At 43.2% G+C, this 18,348-nt stretch overlaps 1 protein-coding gene across 2 annotated transcripts in view; it reads right to left on the bottom strand.

Annotated features, from left to right (window-relative positions):
• Positions 1-18,348, bottom strand: part of STAT4 (signal transducer and activator of transcription 4) — a 128,270-nt gene that overhangs the window by 11,081 nt on the left and 98,841 nt on the right. For both annotated transcript variants that reach the window (XM_075528976.1, XM_075528975.1), the window contains exons 14-15: positions 4,342-4,425; positions 2,649-2,747 (exon numbers count right to left, since the gene is read on the bottom strand). In XM_075528976.1, the coding sequence (XP_075385091.1) occupies positions 2,649-2,747; positions 4,342-4,425 (183 nt within the window). The remainder of the gene's footprint in view (positions 1-2,648; positions 2,748-4,341; positions 4,426-18,348) is intronic.

Here is an 18,348-nt window from a genome sequence, read left to right as displayed (position 1 = left end):
TTCTGGTTGGGCCGGCCCTATGGTCCTAGTCTTTTCATGGATTCCTCCACGTGTTACGTTGTCCTCCTGATTTGGCACGCAATGATGGGGTCTGTATGCACCTTCCAATTCTGTGGAGACACAACCAATACCCTCCCCCTGGGTGGGTTAGTGCCCTGTTCCCCCATGACATCATCTCAGTTTCTCCCCACCCCCATTCTCCCTCCTCCTTTCCCCTTCTTAATGTTGGACTCACATGTACCTCTCTGAAAACACCCTTTTTTGATAGAATATTAATCATTTTAAAAACTCCTGTCATGTTCTTTAATGGGTTTATTGTGGGTTAGTACAAGTTATACCTAGACCAGACAATACATTAAAAACAAGAAACAAGCAAGGGTCACCTACAGTATGAATTTATGATTACCCCAGACTCCTGTTTTTTGGAGAATATGACATTCTTATCTTTTTCTGCTCTAGACAAGACATATCTTTTATATGGTCAACTTCAAACAAGGCTATTTGTGCCAGAAATCTGGTTCCCAGTGGTAGGACAGAAGACTTGTCTTAGACTGATGGAAAGTAGATGGCTGTGAAAGTCAAGAAGAATATTCTCAGATGGTAGGGTGGGAAGAGGAGAATGACTGAGGAAAACTGAATCGGAGCTAAGCTGATCGGCAAGAGGGGGAACTCGCTGAGTAACTTCCAAATGTGAGAAGAGAAAAGGGCACAGCACCCACCAGAGAGGGCCCGGAAGAGTAGAAGGGGTTTCAGGGAGGCAGTTTTCCTTGAACACAAGAGTTGTAGCTGGATAAAAGTGACCAGCAGCACAGAATATAACCAAGGTCTAGGAGCACCAGTTTCAAAACAGAATTGAATGCGGAAGACAAACCACACTCAGCTGTTAGTGGGGCTTTCACAAGGCAGGGGCACCTGTTTTAGGAGCTTCTTGGTCTTTATCTCAACTCCACATCCTGGAGCAGAGTTGAAACAGGTACCTTAAGTGATGGTGTGAAGAATTGGTGGTTTTCTGACAGAAGGATTCTGAAGAGAGCTAAAACACGGCACTGTCCCTGGAGACAGGAGGACAAAGACTTGTCCCATCTCCCCTCTTTACAGCCTGGAGTTGGATAAAGAGCTCTGAACACGTGTGTCTCCTAAGGGGCAGTGAAATGTCATCTCAAGGCGACTAGTTCTTTAAAAGACCACGTGACTCAGCTAGTGCCTTGCGCTGCCCTGCCTGCCCACTGAGAAGAACGGGCACGGAGCTCCCCAGCTGGACTTTCTCTGCAGTTACCTAGCCCACAGGCCAGGGCACCAGGGCCCTCGGGGAGCCTTTGCCGGGGCTGTGGCCTCACGGGGGCACGTGGCATTTGTTCTAGTTGCTGGGGAGCATGTAAAGTAAGTCTTCCCGTTGCCGGGAGTGTTGCTTTCAGCTGAGAAGACCTGTTGTTATTTACATTTGACCTATTTTCTCAAGACCTGGTGGTTTCCGGTGCAATCCGCTGAGGTTTTGTAAAGGGAAGTAGGGAAGTGCCCCGTTCTCAGACCCGTCTTTCTTGCCCTTCCTTTCCATGTTAGCTTTGAAGGAGATCACTTTCTCCTAGAGCAGTACTTCTCAACCACCCTTGAGCACAGTTCCTCAGGTGGAGGGGACCCCCACCATGAAATTACTTTCATTGCTACTTCATCACTGTAATTTTGCTACTGTGATGAATCGTCATGTAAATATCTGATGCAGGATGTTTTGTCATTGTAACAAATTGAACATAATTAAAGCATAGTGATGGATCACAAAACAGTATGTAATTATATATTGTCAAATGTTTCTTTCTAATGACAAGTAAATGAAATGTTGTCTTGAAGCATGGTGTAGCATGGGGAACAACGGTCTTCACACCCGGTGGCTGTGAAGGTGGGTCTCTCTGCATGTGGGCGGGCCTGCCTGGAGATGATGCAGGAGCCTTGTCTCGGTTCCTAAGACTGAGGTGGGAAAAAGGTGTTTTCCCATGGTCTTAGACGACCTCTGTGAAAAGGTGTTCGACCCCCAGCGGGGTCGTGACCCACAGGTTGAGAACCACTGTCCTAGACGCTCCTGGCTTTATTGCTGGAATCCAAATTTTGATCAGTGTTTCAAATAGCCACCAGATGGCAGTTTGAGCCTAGGAAAAACAAATCTATCCCCAACTCTTGAAATGTGTGCTGTCAGATGGTAGTTAGGGGCGATTGATGAAGACTCTGGGTCACTTTTCTGGAAAACAATCTGCACCTTTGTAGAGCAGCCTGTGTGGAGAAGATGGGCTGGGGGCACCAGTTGTCATTGGAAAGGAGGGAAACAGTATTCAGACAGCAAATTCTAGCACAAGTAGTCCGTCCCTATCTCAGCAAACCAAGGCACAGGATGGCCCTAGGATTGTCTGTGATATGCAGAGAGGGCGGTTGGCCAGTCTCTCACAAGTCACAACTATCTCTCTATCATTTTGGCTAGTCAGAACTCTCTAGGGTCTCAGTAACATGAAAACGTTAAAGTGCACTAAAAATAATGGTGCTTAGACATGGAAGAACCCACAAGACATTCCCCTTTACCCCCAAAACAATTTCTTTAGTGCAGACGCACTAAATTGGCACACAAACAACTGAAAGAGGGGACGGGAGGACGAGGACTCTACCTGGGAATCGCTGGTTGACACGTTGTACCAGATGATGGACGCCCACGCATTCGGCAACTGACTGACATTGGAAATCATTACCACAGGTAACGAGCTGGTCTGTTAAAGACGAACAAACATGGTTATTGCAGGGAGTCCCACTTTACCTTGGCTTTCTATTGGACCTTCGTCTATAAAGGACCATGGCAACCCACCCTCCTCCTTCAGTCTTGCTGTTCCCACTGTGCAGGCGCCTGCGAAGGAGCTTTCTGAGCGTCTGTAAATCACTGTGAAGAGCAAGACGCCTTTCAAGGGGCTCAGCCTGGGTCTCCTTCCTTCAATTAGCTCTCCTCAGACATCACGGCTGTATCACATCACATACAAAGAAGATAATCCGAAATCCACTTATCAATTATTTTCTTTAAAAGGTGCATTAAAAAGCTTATTTTAAATTTTGCTCTGGATGGAGCCAATATATTCCAATTAGGATTGAATATCTAAATCATGTCAACAGTACGGGCAATGGTAGTTTTGATGGAAGAAAGGAGAGAGAGAAGCAGCTTGGGGACTGATTGGGAATCGCACCCCCGGGCCCATTACTACGGAGCTCATTTGAAGATTAGTGGTGCTGTAGTTTCTGAGCTTGAGGACTCAACAAGCTTGTAAAGACTAGCCTGGAAACTTAACCTAATCTACAGTAGTCCCTTTCCAGCAACACTGCTAAGATTCCTGCAGAAGCAAGCCTCCCTGTTAAGGACTTCAGTAGCTCATTGAAACATAGATTTCAGGGAGAAGGAAGCGACACCCACTGTGCAGAGGGTTTATCTCTGATAGATAAATGAGTGTAGGCAGTCCTCTAAACCAGTGGTGTTTTACAATGTAGCCAATTCCAACTCCCGAGGCCTCCACCTGACAGGGTGGCACCGCCCCAGGGGATCTGCGAGGCCCTCATCTTCCAGGGGGCATGCTGCCAGGCCTTGCTCCCAGGAAGCTACTGCCTGTTTGGGGCCAAATCGCCAACCTTTCGGTTAGCACCACCGACAGGATCATATCTGGGCGGTGTGAAATCCTGTGGGTTGGTTTGTTGACATACTGCCTCAGTCAGGCACTCAACCCACATTGAGCGACTAAATGTGCCAGGCGTTGTGTAGGCAGTGGCAACAGAATCATCAGTGTTCACACAGATACCTCCTTTTTAAGAAGGAGCTGTCAATAACCCTGGGTTTAATTCCAAGCGTTTCTTTATCCCAGCTTGGAGATGAAGAGGAGCTACTATCAGCAGTGCATGAACCACGCCGATCACTGGTCCTTGCTCATTACATTCAAACCCCTTCCTCTCAGAGATTCTTATGAGGAAGCCACAGACGGACACCACATCCCTCCATGGTTCAAGAAAACCCATTTCTCGCCAGGCTGTCCACTGAGTACCCGTGCCTCCGGAAATCACGGAGAACAAACCAATGAACGAACCAAAAAGTAAGCCAGGCAACAGATGATCAATATGCATGGAATTCATCGATCTCATTTCAACTAATTTAACCAGAAGAGAATGTTAGCTATTTGACATGTTGCCTTCTAAATCAAGACAGACGAACAAAAAAGGTGGGGGTGGGGGCTTGTGTCAGACCTAGAAAGGACTGAGCCTTAGCCTGCAAAGGCTGACACGTTCTGACAGACGGCATTAATCAGGAGCAGTGTTGTCTCAAAAACGTACTTCCAAATCAATGTTCAGACCGTAGAGGCAGATCTGCGACTCAAAGGTTATGGAGTGAAGCTCCTCCGTCACCATGTGAGAGCCCTGGGGGGAAACACACAGTTATTTTCCAAAGGCACACTTGCTTTCACGCACGGTTAGGCTGGCTTCTGTGTATAGTGACGCCCCTGGAAATAAGAGTTCACGCCCCAAACATCCCCTCTTATTGACAGGTCCCTCTGACTGTGTTCAAAGTTATGTGAAGTATGTATGGGGTTGGAAAACCAACAACAACACATTTCCGCAAAGTGAATGATTTTGTCTCCGAAACAAGACAGAGTCTGGCTGGTAAAGTCCCAGTGTATTTTCTTCAGCTGCAATCTAGACATGATTCTAGTTTATCTTTAAATTTTGAAAAGCAATCCGTTTGTTAACTGAATATTAATAAAAACAAGCCATATGTGCATATACCTAGTAGAATCAGGTTACAGTGTTTCAAAAGCAAGATTTTTCTCCCATTTACACATGGAAGCTGAGTACATGCAGGGTCCTCTGTGCTCCCCAGAACCCCCAATCAAGTGACAGCCGGAGGTCTATTTACTTGCCAAACTGGCTGCAGTGAGTGGTAAGAGTCACGGCCTTCAGAGCCCAGGCATTGGAAGGAGTGAGTCGCTGGGGCCAGACTGGCAGAGCCAGGAGTAGGGGCTGCAGGGTGCTGGTGGAGGGAAGTGCCCCCAAACCAAGGATGCCACAGCACCAGAAGACAGCCCGTCCATACCAGGGCAGAAGGAGAAAAGGTTGTGGGAGGAGGGGTGGGGGTGGGGGTGGGGAATGGAGCCAAAAAGAAAAAGAGTAAGAAGAAACAGAAACATGGTATCTTTGACCATTTTTCTAGTTCTGAAAGAAAGTGTTGGGGCTACTTTAGTGACAGATACAATAAAAAATTTTTTTTAATCAAATGAAAAATTGAGGCGACTATTAACTCCAGGGAAAATGAACAATAATAGAAGACTGGAAATACAATCATAGTATGCTATGCTGCCTCAACTATGAACATTGCTAATATAATCATAGCAAGACGGACATTAAATATATTGATTAAATATATTTAATTGTATATTGTAAATATATGAGGCAGTTTTTTTATGTATGGTAATCTAGCATAAGGAAACCATAGGCTGATGTCATTTATAGAAAGAATTCCAAAGTTGAATATCTTAAAAAATCCCAATTCAGGAAATATCAGTACTGGCATGCTATTTACATTAATTCTGACTTAGTAACTCATATAAACGCTGATCCTCTATGGGGAGAGGGGCTGGGGGAGAAGGCCAGGTGCTGCTGCGTCTCCTGTGAAAGCTTGCCCGACTTTGGAATTTTGAGTGTGTCCTGGAAAGAAAGGCATCGTCATAATCCAAGAGCTTTGGGATACATGCCCTCTCTAGCTCCTCACAGGCCTACTCAGCTAGAGTCTGCATTTTACCAAGACGCCGGGTGGAACTGAGGAGGCATTTATACTCCATGTGCTGTATCCATTTGGCGTTTCGTCTCCAGAGGGATGTGGAGAAGTTAAGATAGTGTTGAAAGTTTAATCAAGTTTAACAGGTAAGCCCCGTGGGAAGATATGACCAGAAGTAATATGATCTCAACCAGAAAAGTCAGGAAGAAGGGAGTTTGGATGTGGCAATCTAGTATCGATATGGGTTAGTACGTCAGAATTTATGTCTATTGAAACTTACTACCAAAAAAAGATCCAATATGATAATGGCAGCTCAGGTGGTGCAGCAGGTAAGTGGTTGCCTGCTGACTAAAAGGCTGACGGTTCAAACCTACCTGGCAGGGTTTAAAGGAACTCAACAGCACCCAGCTCCAACAACCATAGGAATCATAACTATACGGAGAACTTATTGATAATAAGATTTTTTTTCTCCAGGAAGCTTTTGTTTCTCTAGGATATATACCTAGTAGGGGTATTGCTGGATCATATTTCTATTTCCAGTTTTTTAACAAGATGTCATACTGTTTCCATAAGAGTTACACTGTTTATCATGCCACCACCAGTCTACTAGTATGAGGGATATTAAATTTTAGGATTTGTGAGAAATAGAGCAAATCAGCGCTCAGTAGTGTGGTACCTCACCCTAATGAAGGACAACTAGATTGACTTGAGTGGAATTGCCTTTTATTGTGTGATAACTTAATATATAATGAAAGTTCTCCTGGAAAATCCCTTTTTTGGGTGCCCCCAAGAAGAATCCAATTCATAGTGGTCCTATATGACAGAACTTCCCCATAGACGTCTCCAGGCTTACATAGTTGTTGTTGTTTTTAATCACGTTTTGCCAACTGACTGTATATTACCTTCTCCTCCTCGCTAGTTAATATGCCTAGGGCCTCCTTTCCTCCTCACCCCTGGCAACTATACATTTCAGAGATTTATCCCTTGACTGATAAGCTCTTGCTAACATTTCCCCCAAGTTTGTGGAGTTTCTTTTTACTCCTTTGGTAAAACCCTTCAGATTCCCAAGTGTCTCATTTTCCGGAGTCCCCAATCGGCGAGTTTGTCTTTTGCTTGTTTGTGAACTTTTATTTATTTATTTGGTTTTGTTTTTTAAAATCATTTTATTAGGGGTATTTATTTATTTTTAAATTAAAAATTTTTTGTGAATTAGGTGGCATGGGGTTTACATCTCAGACCATTAACTCCATGTTCAACAGTTTAAACCACTCAACCCTCCCCCATTTGTGCATTTTTTATTATGATTGATAGTGTGTGCAGGCTGTGTATTACAGCCCCGGAGTTTATCCTTTGAGGAGCCCTGGTGATGTAGTGGTTACTTGTTGGGCGATGATCCACATGGTCGGCTGTTGGAAACCACCGAGCCTTTGCTCGGTGGGGAAAGACTGGGCTTTCTACTCTTGTGAACAGGGTGGCTGTGAGTCAGGATGGACTTGGTGGCAGTGACTGAGTTTACCCCTGTTGTTTTCATGATCTTTATAGTTCGGGGATTAACATTTAGCTCTTTGATGGATCGTGAGTTTGTCAGTTTTGCCAGTACCATTTATTAAAGAGACTGTCTCTTCTCCGTGTAATGAGTTTTAGCCCTTTGTCAAAGATCAGCTAAGTGGGTGAGTTTACTTGTGAGTTCTCAAATATGTTCCCTTGGTTTATGTGTCTGATTGCTGAGACTGAGATTGGGAGGTATGAGGCCTCCTACTCTGTGCTTTATTTGTGCGTTGTTTGTGTGGGGTCTCTTTCTTTTCGACCTTGAGTTGGTTGTAAGTTTTTGCATCTCTTTAAAGAATAATGACGAGGATTTAATTTGTTTGGGATACACTGTTAAGTCTTCCTATTCATGAGCATGGTGTATTCTTCCATTTTTGAAGGTCGCTTTTGCCTCCTTGTGGCTGCCTTTTGTAGATTTCTTTTGTATATGTTTTGTTGTGTCTCTGGTTAGATTTATTCCTGAGTATTTGCTCTTTTTTGGTAGCTGTTGTAACTGATATTGTTTATTTGATTTCATTTCTGTATGTTGATCTTATATGCTGACACTTTGCTAAATCCTGATGTCAATTCCAGTAATTTTCTTGCTTAGTCTATGGGATTTTCTATAGTAGGTATAAATCTTTATAGGAGCAGACCACTAGGCTTTTCCTCCTGTGGATTTGCTGGTGAGTTTTAATCATGAACCTTTTGGTTAGTAGCCAAAACTTAAGTGCTTAGACTAACCACAAAGCGTAGTGTACGATGGTTTCCCAGTATATCTACACACCAAACAGTCAGTTCTTTCTGTTAAGCCTTGCCCTTAAGTGTTGAAGCAAATTGTTCTTTCTTTGGTTGCACACGAGGCAAGTAATTGGCTTGAATTTCAGGACCAACTTAAATAAACATGCATTTCTTTTCAAACAACAGACATCTCACTGTCCTTTGGGAATATTATGCAAAGTACTAAAACCAACTGGGGAAGCCACATCTTCCATTACACATCCACCATGAGGTGCGAGTGCACCAGCGGATGGGATGATACACGCCATCGCAGAACGTTTGTGAGGCTTGAGGCAATCACACAGATGGAGACCCATAGACCATATGTCTAAATATTTAAACATTATAAATCAAGTTAACAAACTGTTAAATATGGTCTAGCCTCCTGCTTTGACATACTCACATACATTTTCAAATGACTGAATCTGCCAGCTTTTAACTCCTGAGCATTCCCGTGGAACAGGGAGGCTCCTGGGCGCTGGTCCACCCTGAATGCATCTTCCTTCTTTGTCGGGAGGTGTGCAGTGGGGGGAAGGGGGCAGAAGGGACCTTTTTGAGTAAGAGGCCCCTGCTTCCTCAGTCCTAACCTCTATAGTTTAGTTTGTAGACGTAACTGCACACATGCTATAATATCATCCTGGATAATTCCCTAGAGTCATTCATGTGTGGCACCTATCTGTTCACCATCCAAATTTTCAGCCCAGTTGAAAAGTGTGGGATACCAGGACTTCAAGTTCAGAGACAGAGCAATGACTCAGTGTTGCCCCTTATATCTGAACGAGGCTCCCTGTTTTATATATTATCTTACTAAAATGATATGGGGTTGCTGCAGAGGTTCTTTACAGTGATTAAAACATATAACAAAACTGACTTTCTAACATTTCTTAACACCCTTGACACCATTGTGAGGTGCATTTAGATTGACATTCGCAATGAAGCAGACATACAATCCACAAAATAAACTTTGACGAAGGCTAGCACCATGAACTTCCGAAGCTGGCAAGGCCATCGGCAGTAGCCTGCATGCTTCGTGCAGTGCAGAGCAAGCCAGAGGCCACCCGATCCTGAAAGCTCGGGAAAATTCCATAGACAAGATGTGCCGTACAATGCCTGGATGAGCAGGCATTCTCATCATCTGAGAAGATTACAGATTTAAAATAGCTATATTTATGATCCTTACATTATATGGCAATGAACATTCTGCTGAACTGACTGTACTCCACATATCAATAACAGTATCCATTGAAAACTGGATACAATTGGAAACCTAGCCAAGCAACTTGACCAGAACATCACCTCAGAACAAAAGCACACAGCTGGGTGCAAGGCCAGTTTGTATGTCCTCCAGTCTCTTTGGAGCCCTGGTGGCATAGGGGTTCTCTGTTGGGTTGCTAACCGCAAAGTTAGCAGTTCAAAACCACCAGCCATTCCCTGGGAGAAAGGGGAGACTTGCTGCTCCCATGAAGAGTTGCAGCCTTGGAAACCCACAGGGCCTCTTCTACTCTGTCCTATAGGGGCCCGGTGAATTGGAATCAACTTGGTGGCAGAGAGCTGTTTTGTTTGTTAGACATTATCTTCTGTTTCCCTTGTCCAGTGTGTTATAGTCTATCTTGGGAACCTCAATGGTGATGGCTCACAAGGAAACTTATTCTTTTTTTAAAAAATACTTTTATTCGGGGCTCTTACATCTCTTATCACAATCCATACATTCATCCAGTGTGTCAAGCACATTTGCACATATGCCGCCATCATCATTTTCAAAGCATTCTCTTCCCACTTGAGGCCCTGATATCAGCACCCCATTTCGCTCCCCTTTCTTACCCCATCCACCCCTCCCTTATGACCCCTTGATAAGTTAAAGATTATTATTTTTCATATCTTACGTTGTCCTCCATCACTCCTCACCTACTTTTCTGCTGTTCGTTCCCCTGGGAAGGGAGTACAGGTTGATCCTTGTGATCAATCCCCCCTTCCTCCCCACCCCTCCCCTTATCCTCCTGGTATCTCTGTTCTCATTGTTGGCCCTGAGGGATTCCGTGTGTTGTGGGCTCTTATCTGTAGCAGTGTGCATGTTCTGGTCGAATCCAATTTGTAAAGTAGAATTGAGGTCTTGATAGTGGGGAGCAGGAAGCACGAAAGAACTAGAAGAAAGTGGTGTTTCGTTGGTGCTACACTGCACCTAACTGGCTCATCTCTTCCCTGTGACCCCTCCCCTCTGTGAGGGGATGTCCAATTGTCTACAGATGGGCATTGGGTATCCACTCCATGGCTCCCCCTTCCTCATTCACATTGGATATGATTTTGTTCTAGGTCTTAAATACCTGACACCTGATCCCATAAACACTTCGTAATCACACAGGATGGTGTGCCTCTTCCAAGTGGATTTTGTTGCTTCTCAGCTAGAGGACCACTTGTTTATCTTCAAGTCTTTAAGACTCCAGGTGCTATATCTCTGGATAGCCAGGGACCATCAGCTTGCTTCACCACATTCGCTTATTTACCCATTTTGTCTTCAGTGATTGTGTTGGGAAGGTGAGCATCACATAATGCCGGATTGTTAGAACAAAGTGTACTTGTGTTGAGGGAGTACTCAAGTTGAGGCTAAATATCCATCTGCAACCTTAATTCTTAACATATAGATATGAGTACATAGTTCTATTCCCATATATATATATATATTTATATATATATATATATATATATGTATGTATTTAGACCTTTGCCTCCTGATTCTTTCCTCTATTTCGAAAAGAAATAGACTTCTGCTGAGCAAAATGTGACTGGCATAGAATGATTTTTCATTCAAGTTTTTTGCAGGCTGTAATTTCTGGTAATGTCACACATGGAAAACTATGTGATACAGAACAATGTGAAAAGAATACATTCATATAACAAATACTTATTGCTCAATCAGCTGTATGACAGGCCTTGAGTTAATTGCTGGAGAGCAATGATAAAAATTTTAAAAATAAAAAGGTACAACCACACAATATAAACCTTGATCACAAAATCATTTAAAAAATGAATGCAAAAGCCCAGATAGCATGTAAAATAAGGCTCCGGTACAGATGCCAGCTCATTCTAAAAAGTCTATGCTTTTTTTTAGTGTGATTCTTGTACCCAATTTCTCCCTTAAAAAGGTGTTGTAACTACTTAGATCAGGTTCATAAGGAAATCCACTTCCTGTGAAAATGCCTTGGGCTAGTGGGGGTCTGAGCAGTGTGTGTGTGTGTGTGTGTGTGTGTGTGTGTGTGTGTGTTTTGCGTAAAGTCATCCAGCCTTTACTAATAGCTTCCTTGTGCATCATGGGTTTCCATCACACAAACCAAGTTACCTAACGCCTCAGTCTGTGGCTAAGATGGTGATCCAGTAAAGGTGCAAACTTAAGAGGCTGCGAGTTCAGCTTCCCTATTCAAGCAGTTTTCACATTAAAAATTGCCTCTAGCTGGCTCCCCAAGAGATGAGGACCTCTGGGAAGAGCTGCTTGCTGCCTGGGAATATTAATGGGGCAGGACTGATGGCTTCAGAGTTTAGCCACATGCTAGGTGATGGAATCCTTTCTTTTTTCTGATTCTACAAATGAATAAACAAAGGTTGGAGGAAAAGTCAAGGATTTCTTATCATGATTTGTAGCCCCTTGTCTTCAGTTGCCTCAAGGGGCATTGTGAAATTACAGACGGTTTCTCAATATTCACTTAAAGTACTTTAAGACCGTATTCTCATATGAAAAACCAACAGCCAAAGTGGTAGTCAATGGAGAAAAGACTAACACAATCCCACTGAAAAAGGGTACCAGATAAGGATGCCCCTTGTCCCCACCCCTATTTAATATAGTGCTGGAGGTTTTAGCTAACAGCATAAGGCAAAGAAGTGACATCAAAGGTATTCATCTGGGGAAGGAAGAGGTGAAATTATTGTTATTTGCAGATGATAAGATTTTATATATGGAAAATCTCAAAAGTTCCGGAAGGGGAGGGAAGCAATAGAGGAGTTTGGCAGAGTGGCAGGATACAAGATCAACAAACAGAAGTCCATCGAGATAAAAAAGGTGGTACCCTTCACAATAGCCAAACACAAATGGAAATATCTAGGGATATACCTGACTGAAAAAACAAAAGATCTATACAGGGAAAACTAGAGAACACTATTACAAGAAACCAAGAACAACTTCAACAAATGGAAGAATATCCCATGCTCTTGGACTGGAAGACTTAATATAGTTAAGATGTCAGTTCTGCCAAAAGCACTATATAAGTTTAATGCCATCCCGATAAAATTACCATCATCTTTCTTCAAAGAAATGGAAAACATGATTACCAACTTCATATGGAGAGGGAAGAAGCCCAGAATTAGCAGAGACTCCTCACGAAAAGGACACCGTGGGAGGGCTTGCTTTACCTGACTTTGGCACATACTATACAGCCACAGTTCTCAAAACTGCATGGTATTGGTACAATGACAGATACTCAGACCAATGGAAAAGAACTGAAAACCCAGAAATAAAAGCATCAGCATACAAACAGCTGATCTTTGATAAGGGCCCCAAAAATATCAAATGGGAAGCAGATGCCCTCTTTAACAAGTAGTGCTGGAAAAATGTATATTTACATGTAGAAAAATTAAGCAAGACCCTCATCTCACTCCATGCACAAGAATAAACTCAAGGTGGACCCTGAAGTTAAACCCCAAACTATTAGGGCCATCAATGAGGGAATTGTGACCAACTTGAGAACTTTGGCGCAGGGAATACACAGGCCATCAGGAATAGGGAAGGACACACACACAGAGGAGGCACAAATTGACAAATGGGATATACTGAAGATAAAACACTTGTGTACATCGAAAGAATTCACCAAGAGAGTAATAAGAGAGTCCACAGACTGGGAAAACATCTTTAGCAATGACACATCAGACAAAGGCCTAATTACTAAAACCTACAATACTCTGCTAGCTTCCAAAAAGAAAAAAAACCAATAGCCCACTTGAGAGGTGGGCAAAGGACTTGAACAGAAGTTTCACAGGGGCAGAAATCCGAATGACCAACAAACATATGAGAAAATGTACCCAATCTTTAGCCATAAGATAAATGCAAATTAAAACAACAATGAGGTACCACCTGACACCCTCAAAGGTAGCCCAATTCAAAAAATCAGAAAGCAGCAAGCGTTGGAGGGGTTGTGGGGAGACAGGAACTCTCATCCACTGTTGGTGGGCCTGTAAGTATGTACAGCCACTATGGAAATCAATCTGGCGATACCTAAAACAGATGGAAATAGAGTTACCATATGACCCAGTAATCCCCATACTGGGCATATACCCAGAAGAGGCAAGGAACAAACCAAGGCCAGACATCTGTGCTCCAATGTTCATTGCGGCACAGTTCACAATTGCAAGGAGCTGGAAGCAACCCAAATTTCCATCAACTGACGATTGGATTAAAAAACTGTGGTATATACATACAACGGAGTACTACACATCACTAAAAAGCAGTGATGAACGTATGAGGCACATAGCGGCATGGGAAGAACTGGAGGAAATCATGCTAAGAGAAGTAAGTCAGGCACAAAAGGACAAGTACAACATGAGCCCACTGAGGTAACTATTAAAAAATTTTAATTAAAAAAAATTGTTTTTTAAAAAAAAATTTTAATGCAAAAGTGGCATAGGGGAAAAAGCTACTGTATACAAACATTTCTGGGGTGAAGACTGTGTAGTATGGCAGAGACCAGATCAAAACCAGGGATGTACATGGTAGACAACGGTGGAGGAGGTCGGGAAAGGAAAATTAAAGGATGAATATAAAGAAGAAAAGGGGAGTGGGGGCATGGGGCACTAACCCACCCAAGGGGAGGGTATTGTTTATATCTCCACAGGGAAAGTGGGACCAGACTTCAACCCAATGCCGCAAGGTGTGAATGCAATATCACGGCGTTGAGTAGGGAACCAGTGGAGAGGTCTGGGAGGCTGGCCCCAGCACCAAAAATTAAGTGGATTCCTGCCCCTCCCCCCAGAAGAATTTGTTTCAAAGGAAGACATTGATTCTGCAGCTTCGGGAGATGGACATATCTGATCAGAGCACACGGGAGCAGATGAAGGGGGAGGAGGAGAGTGGAGCACAGCCTGGCCCACCAGGCCGTGAGGATGATGTTCCTGAGTAAAGCAGCCAGTCCACAGAGAGAACAACGTGGCTGGCCCCACTATGAGACATGATGCCCCTTAGTGACTAAGGGCGATACAGGGGACAGCACCGGTGACACAGTGTGGGAATTGCACCTGAACTGATCCCACCACACCGAGGCAAAGCACTGGGGGAGTGCAGCGGAACAGCAAGGGAATGGAGTGGCAAGGTCCCCAGGGAATGCTGAAAGTGGACTTTGGGGCCAGGGCGTGGTGCCCAAACAGACTGGACTGAAAAACACTCCTAAGGGCCAACAAATGATCCTTGAACTAACTACAAGCTTTTCTTTCTTGATGTGTTTTGTTTTGTTCTTTGTCAGTGGTTTGTTGTTGTTTTGTTGTCTGGTTGTATGCTGTTGCTTTGTTTTCCTCTGTCTTGTTTTCGTGCATGTTATTGTCTCCACAGGTCTGTCTAAATAAGACAGGCTGGATGAACTATCTAGAGGAAAAACAATGGGACTGACAGTTGCGGGGGGGACTTGGGATAGGGGGAGATGGGGGAGTAAGGAAGTGGTGTTAACAAACACAGGGACAAGGGAACAACATGGGACCCACAATGGTAGTGAGGGGGGAGTGGCAGGCCTGGTAGGGAATGATCAAGGGTAAGGTTACGTAAAGAAGAGGTATACCTGTAACCAAGGTGGGGACGGAGCATGGTAGTAGGGCAGGAGGAAAGTCAAGGAGATGGAGGAAAGAGCTAGGAGTCAAAGGGCATTTATAGAGGTCTAGACAAAGACATGTACATGCAAATATATATGTATGGGGAAATAGATCTATGTGTCTATATTTATAGGTTTAGTCTTAAGGTGGCAGAAGGACCTTGGGCCTCTACCCAAGCACTCCCTAAATGCATGAATACTTTCTTTTATTAAATTGGCATTCTACAATGCTCACCCTCCCGACACAACTGCTGAAGCCAAAGCGGGTGAACAAGTAAATGTGGTGAAGAAAACTGATGGTGCCCAGCTATCAAAAGAGATAGTGTCTGGGGTCTTAAAGGCTTGAAGATAAACAAGCGGTCATCTAGCTCAGAAGCAACAAAGCCCACATGGAAGAATACACCAGCCTGTGTGATCACGTGGTCCCAAATGGATCAGTTATCAGACATCAAAGAACAAAAAATCATATCATTGACTGCACACCTCCATGATACGATTGCCGAAGACAAGGCGTGAAGGTGAACAAGCGGCCATTTAGCTCAGAAGCAACAACGCCCACATGGAAGAAGCACACCAGCCTGTGCGATCACAAGGTGCCAGAGGGACCAGGTATAAGGCATCATGCAACAACAACAACAAAAATATATATATATACCATAGTGAATGAAGGGGGAAGTGCATTTGTCGGCCAAGAAGAAGCAGGGCAAGCTGGTGAACTGAGTGGCCATTCATGTTTACGCCACCAGCAATTAATTCACTGACCAATGAATTAAAACTAGCAACGACTGAGGTTTCATAACTCTAGGAAACAGTGGTGGTGTTGGAAAGTCAACATAGTCCCAAAATAGGGGGAAAGGAGGAACGGGGTTGACTCAGAAGCCAGAATCTACAACCCATTAACACTGTAATTGTTTGCTTATTGCAGACATTTGGGAAGGGGTCCAGGTAACACCCCTAACACAAAATACAGAAAGGGAGAAAGCTCTAGCCTGATTTCTTTATGGTGGTGCAAATTGGCCGCGGACGCTTGTGGCCACATCACTGAGGGGCAAAGAGAGGCCATGCTGCTGCATGATCATGCTCTTGGATCTCCACAGGGCCATGGCGGGTGGGCAGGAAGACCAGAAAGAACTGCACGGGCCATAGGGCAAGGGGAAGACTCTGGACTGACTGAGGCAAACGATACAGTCCAGGGCTCCGGTGAAGAAAAGACAGAGAGCCCCTTGCCATCACCACAGCGAAGGTGAGAATTAGTCCTCCTCCCACTCCCCCCCTGCAGACGTTTATACTAAATTCCACAGACCAAGAATTCCTGAACTAGTACTGAAAAAAATAAGAAGACCAAAACCTAAACCTAAAAGTACCATCTGGGGGCTCTCAGCTCATTGCTCCTGGGTGGTTTTGACTCACAGGGAGCCACAGAGCATGGGGGTGAGCTGTCTAGTGGGGTTCCTGGATCTGTGAGACCTTGTAGTGGGTGTTTGTTGTGTCTTTCTTCCACGGAGTGGCTTATGGTCCTAGGCTTCAGCCTCTCAGTTGGCAGTCAGGTACTTGACCACTGTGCCACCAGGGTGCTCACTGAGGCATTCTCCCACATTAAATACAAAAATTAGAAGACTTGAACTCACAAGAGCAGGAGCAATTAAAATCAAAATAGAAATAGGGCATTTCTCTCGTAGAGGCCAGAATATTACAAAGAATTGATATCTTTAGACTATGATATTAAATATGTTTCAAGAAAGCAAAAAAAACAAACAAAACAACCCACACACAAAGAGAACCAACTAGTGGAGTTCTAGAAACCAATGAAGGAAAAAAATGAGAGCCTTAGTGATAAATGTGGGTTGGGTGGGTGTGTAAACAACCAGGCGAACTACTGCAACTGAAGACTAAATCACCGGAATTAGAGAAAGACACTGAACTATAGTTGGTCAGAAGATGGAATAAGCAAACTAGAAGACAAAACAACTGAAATGATCAAGTCTCAAGCAATAAAATGATCAAGTCCCAAGCCAATAAAAGCAAACGTACTGTAAAGGAAACGTGAAGTTTGATTAGGAAATCTACCATTATTATATTGGAATCCCAGGGTCCCATAATAATAATGTTACAGAAACAATTTTCCAAGAAATTATAAGAAAAAAATGCCCCAAACCTGAACAGCAAACCAAACCTGCAAAAGGGGCTACATGAACTCAAATAGAAGAGAAACAAAAAGATAAATTCTGCAGCATATCATAATAAAATTCTTGAAAACCAAAGAGAATTCAGGAAGCAGTAAAAGATAACCTAATATAACATGCCAGGAGGCTTCTATAGGCATCAGTGTGGATCCCTCCTCAGAAACTCTGGAGGCCAGAAGAAATTAGAGGGACACACTTAACAATAACACTTATTTTTTACTCCACAATGTTAGTGTTAAAAATGAGAGGGAAATCAAGACATTCCCAAACAAACAGAAGCTCTGGGAATTTGCCACAACCAGACTAGGTCTGCAAGTATTATTCAAAGGAGTACTTGAAATAGAAAAGCAAGGGCAATAAAAATTAAGTACATAGTTAACTCATCAAATATAGGTATGTATTGACATGAGTGAAGACACACCTCTAGCAATGGGCAGGGGAGGAGCATATCAGGAGTAGATTTGTTAAATCTGTATGCTTACTATTGTTTGTATTTTAAATATTACAATCATAAGTTGTATAATGTTAACATATGTGTAAGTCACCATGAAGAAGTATTGGAAAGATAACAAAAAGGTTCATCATAAGACAGCGACCTATTACAAACAAAAGCAAAATCATAATAAGAAAAACAAAGAGAGCACAAAACAAAACAAAAGCAAGTAGATGCATAAACCAGTGGAATTGAATCAAGAACCTGGGAGTAGACGCTGCCATATGCAGATAAGTGATTTTTGCCAAGGACTTAAGGTCCATTCAGTGGGGCAGAAACACTCTAATAAATGGTGCTGGCCAAACTTAACATCTAGTTGCAGAAAAATAAACTGAACTAATACTTCACATTAGACACAACACCTAACTCAGAATGCATCAAAGACTTAAATGTTACATCTGAAACCATAAAATTCCCAGAAGACAACATCGGAAGAAAACTATGGGATTTAATCTTTTGTTAAAAAATAAGATTACAAAAATGATAACAAACGCACCTGTAGAAGGAGACTAGACAGATAAATGGGACCTCATCAAAGTTAAAAACTTATGGTCATCAAAAAACTTCATTAAGAGAGTAAATAGACAACCTAAACTCACAAGGGAAGTTCTACCCTGTCCTATAGGGTCGCTGTGACTTGGAATTGATTTGATGGAAGTGAGAGTTTGCAACAGACTGGGAAAATCTTCAGAAATGATGTATCCACTAAGGGTCTAATGTTTTGAATGGAAATTGCATTAATTCAATTAA

Source organism: Tenrec ecaudatus, chromosome 13 (genome assembly GCF_050624435.1).
Source record: "Tenrec ecaudatus isolate mTenEca1 chromosome 13, mTenEca1.hap1, whole genome shotgun sequence".
In the NCBI taxonomy this organism is placed as follows: Eukaryota; Metazoa; Chordata; class Mammalia; order Afrosoricida; family Tenrecidae; genus Tenrec; species Tenrec ecaudatus.
This window is presented reverse-complemented; position numbering and strand designations above follow the sequence as displayed.